The sequence below is a fragment of the Rhinolophus sinicus genome, chromosome 10 (assembly GCF_057876585.1).
Source record: "Rhinolophus sinicus isolate RSI-liver-muscle chromosome 10, RSI-T2T, whole genome shotgun sequence".
NCBI classification, from domain to species: Eukaryota; Metazoa; Chordata; class Mammalia; order Chiroptera; family Rhinolophidae; genus Rhinolophus; species Rhinolophus sinicus.
This window is the reverse complement of record NC_142510.1, coordinates 15692991-15701977: the sequence shown is the minus strand read 5'-3', so window position 1 is coordinate 15701977 and position 8987 is coordinate 15692991. Positions and strand designations below refer to the sequence as shown.

Sequence of the window (8987 nt, the reverse complement as noted above, 5' to 3'; positions counted from 1 at the left end):
GGCAGGACGTCGGCCCCCCAGCTCTGGTCTGAGCCAGAACTGAGTGAAGAGAATGAGGTGGGAGCGCCCTGTCCTCTTAGTTGCTGCTAAAGAGACAGGGACAGTAGGCGAACAGGCGAAGTCTTGGGCGGGGGAAGGACTATGGACAGATGGACGACAGACGGACTGGGCTTGGGGCTGCAAGAAGCCAGTGCCCGCCGCCCGTGCCGCCCAGCACCCAACCCCGCGCCCCCTGCCCCACCTCCCAGCGCGCTCGCCCCGCCCGGCCCCGCCTCCCAGCCGGCGCCCCGAGCCCGGAGCTGCAGCGAGCGTCGCGGGAGGCATTCGGCTCCCCGTGGGCTAGAGGTCGCCGCCGCTGGGTGAGTGCTGCGCCCCTGCTCCCTGCCTGCCCTTCCTCCTTCCGCCTCGGCTCCGTATCCTCACAGGAGACCCTGCGCTCCGCTCTCACTGGGGTCTCCCACAGACCCCCGTTTTTCTCTCCGGGATTCTCAGCGCCCTGCGCCCGGGATCCCACCGCGCCTGCGGTCCGATCACACTCCCCCCACGCCGCCGGTGGCGCGTCCTGTCCCCCACGCGCCCCCTGTGCACCCCCGGGGTTTACTTATCACTGCCCTGGGTCCTCCCCGCCCCTTCCGTCCGCTCCCCAGTCTCGGACACTCCATCCCCACCAACCCCTCGCTCCCCCCACCCTCATCAACCGCTGGCTTTGGACGCGGTGTGTCAGGGTCAGGGCGCAGGGCTCCAGGGAGACTGCACACCGCGCCTCTCCCTGCCCTGCCCTGCCCTGCCCGACCTATCCGTTGTGGGCGCCCCAGTGGGGCTCGCCCTGGCGCTGGCCTAGGGTGGGCGGCGCGGGTCGGGAGGGTTCGCTGGAGGCTGTGGCTGGGGGGTGGGTGCGGAGATCTGAAGGCCCAGGGAGTAGGAACCGCGGCTATGCGAGGGCACTGGGTGTCGCGGTGGGGGTCTGCCATTTGGCCCGAGGGGAAGCTGCCGGTGATGCGAAGATTGCAGGAAGAGCTGTTACTTCACCCAGGACTGGGAAGGAGAGGGGGTGCCGCCCCTGCCGGCTGGAAACGGAGACCCCACTCTCCACCGCTTGGCACTCCTGCCTCCGCCCCAGAAGGGAGCACGTGCCCTGGAAGTTCATGTGTGTGCGGTGTCCCCACCCAGGGACCATGTGGGCCCTTACCTGCCCACCTGCCTGGCCCACTGTCCCTGGCCTGCCAGCTGGCCTGAGGTGCTCAGGGAGGGAGCGAGCCAGAAGCGCGTGCTGCCCTAAGTATGAGCCAGTTCCCGCTGCAGCTCAGCCTCTTCTGAAGAGAACAGTTTCCTGGGGACAGTCAGCCACTTGTGGGGGGAGGGGAGAAAGGGGGGGGCCTTTGGGGCAGAAGGTGGTAGATAGCAACAGTGACAATGACCCGCCACTGGTTCCTGGTAAAATAATGACCAGGTAAAATAATCAAGTGTGCTGGGGATGGAATGTGGTCCTGGAAACATCCTGCTGAGTGTGCAGACCCCAGGGAGGGGCTCCCGTGCTTGCCCACTCCCACCTGTGTCCCTCCCACAGGGAAGGGATTCCAGCCCTGACCACAGGCTGCCTTAGGACAGATGGAGTGTGTTTGGGGAAGGGCGGGAGTGGGTTGCCACTGGTTGTCCTCCTAGCGGGGAGGCAGACTGCCACCTGGGAGAGGCAGGCCTGGTGGTGGATGGGGGGCCTTGCATGGTGCCAATATGTCCCCACATATGCCCTGCCCCACACAGGTGGGGGAAACACCTTTGGTTCTGCTGCCTCCCAGGTAAGGTGAGGCTCTGAGATGAAGCCTGGTGGTTTCCACAGTCTCTCCACACTGCAGCTGTCCCCATGGAGGATGCAACTCTCTCCCACTGACTGCGTGACACGCTAGCCTGAAAGGAGTTGGAGAGATGCAGGCTGGACTGCACTGGGGCGTGGAGCACTTGGCACTGAGACCCGTGTCTGTCCTCAGGCCCCTGGGAAGGCTTTGTCCCCTTCTCTGAGGAGCCCTGGGCAGGCACTTTCCCTGAAGTTGGGAAGGAGATTCTGGGCCATTTGGGGCAGGCGTGTGGCAGCCATCATTGAGCACCCACTGTGTGCCAAGCACTGCACGCAGCGTCTTTCACACCCGAGCGTATTGCATTTGTTCAGCGAGATTGCATTTTGTAGGAGTCGCCTATTATAGGAAGTCAGGGCTCAGAGAAATGGCGTGACTTACCCAAGACCACTCAGCCGGTGTGTGGGGCTGGGCTGGACAGGGGGTGAGAGGCTGAGGTCTGTTCCCTGAGCAGCATCAGTGGGTCGGCAGACCCTTCTTGATGGGGGCTCTGAGTCAGCAAGCTCTTGCATCAGCGCATGGTTGGTTCCACAGCCCCCTCCCTAATGAATCTTTCACCCACGGAGCAAAGGGCCTCTGGGACAATTTTCCTATGAGAGTGTAATTTCTGTGACTAAGAAGATTGCTGCTTCTGAATAATGGCTCTTACGGAATTATGTTCCAAGAGGCAGGCACAGTCATAGTGGCCTCAATTTGTTCTGCACTGCTCTGAAGTCTAACGCAGGAGGTGGGGTGTTTGGGGGGTGGGAGGTCAAGGGGGTCCTGACAGTTTGTTCTGCCTGCTCTGCGTTCCGGGCTGCATTCCAGTTGCTCAGGAGCCCTGAGCAACTGAGAGCTTATGAAGACAAGGCGTGTGTCTGATTTAGAATCAAATGTGCGTTCAGCCACAGCCTACCTGGAAACCCAGGCCCTGGCTACATCTGAGCCCCTCTCCCGCCATGGGTGAACAGAACACTTTCTCGGGTGAAGAAATGTGAGGAGGGGCCCCTCTGCGCCAGGCATGGGGAGCAGAGATCAGAAGGTGGGCTCCCCTCTTACAGGAGTGAGCCTACAAGTGGCCCTTTTTTGAGAGTCGAGGAGCTACTTCTCCCAGATAGGTATAATGCCTGGGAAGCGTGGGCTCCCCCAACCCGGGAACCACCTTCTGACCAGGGGCTCTGAGTGCTGCCCAAGGGACCCCAGCTTTGTCTTGAAATGCAGTTGTCCCCAATCATCGTACTTTGGCCTTTTTCAAATAAAGTGTTTGTCACATGCCTCACACCAGGTCACAACAGACAGTGAGGCGTGCTCAGTACCAGGAGTAGCAAACCCAGGAAAACCCAGGAAACGTCTCTTTCCCCTCCGGGTGAGGAATCCAGGTGACAGAGCTTCTCCCGCCGGCTCCTGTGGTCCCTATAGCTGATGGAGACTGTCTGTCCTGGTCGTCACTCCTCGTGGGTTTGCTTTTGTCTCCCTACTGGCGTTCTTTAGGATTTTCTCCGTACCCTCGATGCTCTGTAGATCAACTCTGATGCTATTTCATGTTTGTCCTGTTATTTTATTCTGCTTAGGACAGATTTGTACAGGACTCTCGTTTTTCATCAGTTCTGCAGGTGCCCAGCCGTCCTCTCTGAATAATGGGTCTGTGCCCTCCTCCCAGAGCTCAGAGCTTTCTGCAACTTCATCCTCTCTGCACCACACTCTGAGGGACTCCCTCTGCCCCTCTTCCGATTTGTCAATTCTCTCTTCAACTGTATCCAGACTGGAGTTGATCCTAAACTTTTGTGGCGTTTTTTTTTTTTTCCAAATGATGATTTTTTCCCACACCCCAGAGTTGTAGTTTTCAAAAATAGACACTTGTTCATTTACTTCTTAAACAGAAGCAAAATTTACTTCATAATATTTTGATCCATGCTGTGTTGAGGATCTGAAACATATTGAACATATCTTGGGCATGCTTATTAAGTCACAATATTTTTATTTCACCTGAAATGAATCTGCTGAATGACCTTCCCCCTGTGGATTTTCTAGGCCATGTTTGCTAGCGTGGGTTCGCTGAGTGAACTTGGAAATGCCGGTGTGTCCATCCAACAGGAGCAGAGGGTTTCTTTCTGTCATTGTCAACGTTGTTTATCATAGGCACCCAACACTACCACCACCACCAGATTTCAACTGCCAACCCAAGACTGACAGCCACTGGGCACGTTGTCTGCTCTGAGATGACTTGGGGGCCTTATGGGTCAGCTGAGCAGGACTCTGGGGGGCCGCTGGGCCTGAGTGACCCTAACTGGCTCATCATGGCCCTTTCCAGCACCTCTCAGGCCCTTGTCTGGGTCTCCCAGGGGCACTTAGGCTCCCTGCTAAACCCCATCCCCTGTGTAGCAGGACGCGAGGTGTCAGCCCCACCTGTATCCCCTTTCTCCTCTTCTCATCAGTGGAGGCGTTTCTTTTCTCTTGAGCATCACCATTTTTATGATCTATTTCAAACATACCAAAAAGTACAAAAACTCGATAACAAATACACACGTGCCCATCACCTTGAACTGCAGATATTAATGTTTTCCCATCTTTGTCCAACTCTTTCTCTACAAAACCCCACGCACAGCGCTGAAGTCGTTCCTTCCACCCACTCTCCCCAAATCGTCCCCTTTCACACTCCCTCTCCCAATGTCCGGCTCTCTCTCTTTCCCCCCTCAACCCACACACGTGCACACGTGCAAGCACGCATTTCCTCCTGGCTTGTGGCACAGGCTATAATTAGCTCTAATTATTCTGTCCATTTTGTGTTCCCTCATTTATGATGTGTGTGGAGGTCCTCTCTGCTTGTTCCCACACTGTGCCCTCTGCCTGGGGCTTAAGAAATACTGTCATTGCTGTGGAGGTGAGGGACCCTGCCCCAGAGTGCATGGCCGCAGTCTGTCCCTTGCAGCTGCAATGACAGCACCTTGTGCACCTGTTTCCCAGGTCATTTCTTTGGCCCAGCAACGTCCATGCACAGCAAGTGGGCTGGCCGGTAGCTGTGGGGGGGCAGGGAAGCCAACTCCTCATGGCTGGGGCTCTGCTGGGGTGACGTGGAAGCCACTCACCAGGGGACAGTGTTCCTGGGAGCCAGGTGGACACTGGCAAAGCCTCTGCAGCCTCAGGTCTGGCTCCTTGGCCACATGGAAGGCCTGGCACCCTTCTAATGGTTCTAGGACATCAGCTGGAATCCGGCCTTGGGGTCACCCAGGAGAGAAGGCTCAGTGGGCACTGCTGTACTTATAGCTGGCATCAGTTGGGTATGAGGGGCTTCCCATGCCTGGCCCATGTCCCAGCCTCCTAATCACTCCACCAAGCCCCATCCCTCTCCTCCTGTTCTGAGGGTCTCTGGGGAGGTGACTCCCACCATCCTCAGTCCCTTACTTTCAAGGTGGGGGTAGTGATGCCCCAGTGAGACGGTGCTGGCCTCAGACTCAAGGATGGTTATGGCTGATCGAGGGACCTTCCTGGGGCACGTGAGGGGGGCAGGGATGGGCAGGTCCCTGGAAGCCATTGCACTATCAACAGACGACGTCTTGATGTCTCGACTCACAGCAGCTGTCCCCCTGCTCCTTCCTCTCTGGGCTTGTTTTCCAAACAATTTGTTTAATGTGATTCCCAGCTGAGTTGAACATGAGTAATCGTGTTTACCCTACAATGTGGGGTAATCCTGCACCTCCTGGGGCAGGCGGGGCTCAGGGGGAGGAAGTGCCTGGCCATCCGATTAATCGCACGTATCTTCCCTTCTTCTCTTGCAGAGAGGACGGGCCCCTGGCCTCTGTGGCTGAGATGGAGCCTCTGTTCCCCACCTCCACACCAGTGGGCTGGAACACCTCCTCCGCGGCCAGCAGTGGAGGTGGTGAGAATGGGACGATGGCGGGGTCGGCGCCCTCACCAGGGGCCCGAGCGGTGGTGGTGCCTGTGCTATACCTGCTGGTGTGCACGGTGGGGCTGGGCGGCAATACGCTGGTCATCTACGTGGTGCTGCGCCACGCCAAGATGAAAACGGTGACCAATATCTACATCCTCAACCTGGCGGTGGCCGACGTACTCCTCATGCTGGGTCTGCCCTTCCTGGCCACGCAGAATGCCGTCTCCTACTGGCCCTTTGGCCCCGTGCTTTGCCGCCTGGTTATGACGCTGGATGGCATCAACCAGTTCACCAGCATCTTCTGCCTGACCGTCATGAGTGTGGACCGCTACTTGGCCGTTGTCCACCCCATCCGCTCCACACGGTGGCGTCGCCCACGGGTGGCCAAGCTGGCCAGCGCTGCGGTCTGGGCCTTCTCGCTGCTCATGTCTCTGCCACTGGTGGTTTTCGCTGACATCCAGGAGGGCTGGGACACCTGCAACCTCAGCTGGCCGGAGCCCGTGGGCCTGTGGGGCGCCATCTTCATCATCTACACATCCGTGCTGGGCTTCTTTGGGCCACTGCTCGTCATCTGCCTGTGCTACCTGCTCATCGTGGTGAAGGTGAAGGCATCGGGTGTGCGCGTGGGCTCCACACGGCGGCGCTCAGAGCGCAAGGTGACACGCATGGTGGTGGTGGTGGTGCTGGTGTTCGTGGGCTGCTGGCTGCCCTTCTTTATCATCAACATCGTCAACCTGGCCGTCGTCCTGCCTGAGGAGCCCGCCGCCGCGGGCACCTACTTCTTCGTGGTCATTTTGTCCTACGCCAACAGCTGCGCCAACCCTGTGCTCTACGGCTTCCTCTCTGACAACTTCCGCCAGAGCTTCCGGAAGGTTCTGTGCTTCCGCAAGGGCTATGGCACCGAGGACGTGGATGCCACGGAGCCACGGGCCAACAAGAGCAGCCGGCTACAGGAGGCCACGCTGGCCGCACGCAGCTCTGAGGCCAACGGGCTCATGCAAACCAGCAGGTTGTGAAGGCCGCGAGTAGACGGCCCCTGGAGGCCCCTGCCTGGTCTGGATTTCCTGCTGGGCAGAGCCCTGGGCCAAGCCCTCCCCTGAGATGCGGGGTCCTGCTGAGGTGCCCCCCAGCGGCCTGGATGCTCTCCATGGTGTGAGGGCAATTGTCTGGGGCGAGGCTGTGGGTTGCAGTGAGGGGTTGCCTGTTCTCATGCAGGCCAGGGTTCTGGGGTCTTAGGGGGTGGGCGGGAGAGGCCCAGGGGTCCCAGGCAATGGTCAGGACATCTTGACCTGCCCCCAGCCTGTCCCAGCCTCCCAGGCCAGGGGAATGGCCGTTAGCGTGAACTGGGTGACCGCCCACCCAGCCTCTACCTTCTCATCACATGTGCCCTTCCTCAGGTCAGCCCTGCTTCACCTGGCCAGCATCAAGTGCCACTCTGTGAAATTAAAGACGGTGACTATGCTGGGCTCTGGCCTATGCCCCACCCCCTCCACCTCTGCCTCCTAGGACCTGGAGTTGGCAGGTGTGTGGGATGAAGCTGCAAACACCCCCAGGGCAGCTAGGTGATGGATGCCAGAGCAGATTCCTGGCCTGCCAGCCCAACCCTGCTGCTGCATCTCCCTTCCTGCTGGCCCCTGGCTCCGGGTGGGGAAGCAAGGGACAGGGGCCATTTGTTCCACTGTGGGAGTGTGTGGGGAAGAAGGCAACAAGCACAGAGGGAGAGTGAGGGGCTGAGGTTAGAGGTGGATAGTCGGCCCCCAGGCTTCTGGGTGGGTGGGTGGAGCACAGGTGTCCAGAGGGGCCCCGTGCAGGGGGCCTGGGGCACCGGGAGAGGCTGTCCTGGGGAGGTGGCAGGTGAGGATAGGAGAACCTACAGCCATCTCTTCTGCTTTTGGTGGGGCTCTGGGCTGGAGAGGGAGGGAGAACAGAAGCAGAAGAGATCTATCCAGACAGCAGTGGGAGAAACAGCTTCTCAGTACAAATAGCAGCAGCTTGGAAAGGCTGTGTGGGCGGATGCAAATGCCAGCAAATGCCAGGCCCCTGAGGAATTCTGCATCCCCCAGACTAGAGTGGTCCCATCTACCCCCTAGAAATGCTGGCACCTTCTGCAGCCTGAGGCCCACCACTGGGTCCCAGAGAAAATGCCTACCCGAGCCTTGCTGGGATCCTGGGTACTGTGAGCCTCTGTCAGAGGCTGACAGGAAAAGGACCAGGGTGTGGGGGCCCCCATCTTGGACAGCGCTGACCAGTGCCACCTCATTGGAGCTTCCTCTGTCAGCCCAGAACAGGACCCCATCCCTCAGGAGGGCACAGGGAGCAGGGGGAGCCATGCTGGGCAGGAGAAAGGCCGATCAGTGCTACCTGGGGCTTGGCACCAACCCTGGACAGAGGCTAAGCCCTGGGAACACAATGGCGTAATGAGGGCGCTAGTGTCTCCTGAATAAATTAGAGAATAAATGTTTGACTCTTTCCCAAAGCAAATATTGTCCCTGCAGCCGATGGAAGCCAGCGCAAATCAGAGCGCGTGGATGGGAAGAGGCGGGATGGGGGTGGGCAAACACCCAGCGGGAAGTGGTCAGCGGGCACTTAGGTGGTAACTCAGTGGAAGGTGTAAACAATTGGGGTTAAAAGAATTGATGGGCGTTTGCCTTGGGGCTGGGTGGGTGCGGCCCCTCTCACTTCCTTGGAGGGGTGGGATCAGGATTTGGCCTTAAGTATAGGGAGGGCTCAGCTCCTTTTGTGGCTGGTGGGTGCAGGGCGTGGGAGGCTCATGTGGGGGCTCGGCCGCCTCCAGGGCCCCAAGCTGAGTCTCTGCCACTCTTGCGCTCAATTCCAGGGACGAGGGGTGGCTCTTCCATGCGGGGCCCACAGGGCCTGGCATTAGAGTCACTGGGAGCTGGTGGCCAAAGCCACCCCACACTCCCTTAGGGGTCCTGGGGAGGGGCGGGTACCCCAGGAAAAACTGAGGCCCATCTAACCTGCTGTCTCCACCACATAGTCAGGACTCCCCTGGATCTGAATGTGAGGTGCACCCTCTCAAAATGACTTTGGGGTCAAGCAGATGGCTCGGAAATCTCTTCCTGGATCAATTTCTCCCAATTGATTTCACAGCACGAGCTCCCTCCCCAGGGTGGTGCCAGCTGAGAGTACCTGTGTGGGGAGGACAGGTGCCAGCAGCGCCCTGATCCATTCCTGCCCGAGAGAGGTGTGTGCATGTGTGTGTGTGTGTGTGTGTGTGTGTGTGTGTGTGTGTGTGTGCGCACGCCAGG

At 59.0% G+C, this 8987-nt stretch overlaps 1 protein-coding gene across 1 annotated transcript; it reads left to right on the top strand.

Moving 5' to 3' along the window:
* Window positions 1-211: 211 nt before the first annotated feature.
* SSTR5 (somatostatin receptor 5) lies at window positions 212-8221 on the top strand. Its single transcript, XM_074322857.2, has 2 exons — window positions 212-359; window positions 5606-8221. Exon 2 carries the CDS (start codon window positions 5637-5639, stop codon window positions 6732-6734), a length of 1098 nt encoding a protein of 365 aa, XP_074178958.2. The 5' UTR covers window positions 212-359; window positions 5606-5636; the 3' UTR covers window positions 6735-8221.
* Window positions 8222-8987: the final 766 nt, after the last annotated feature.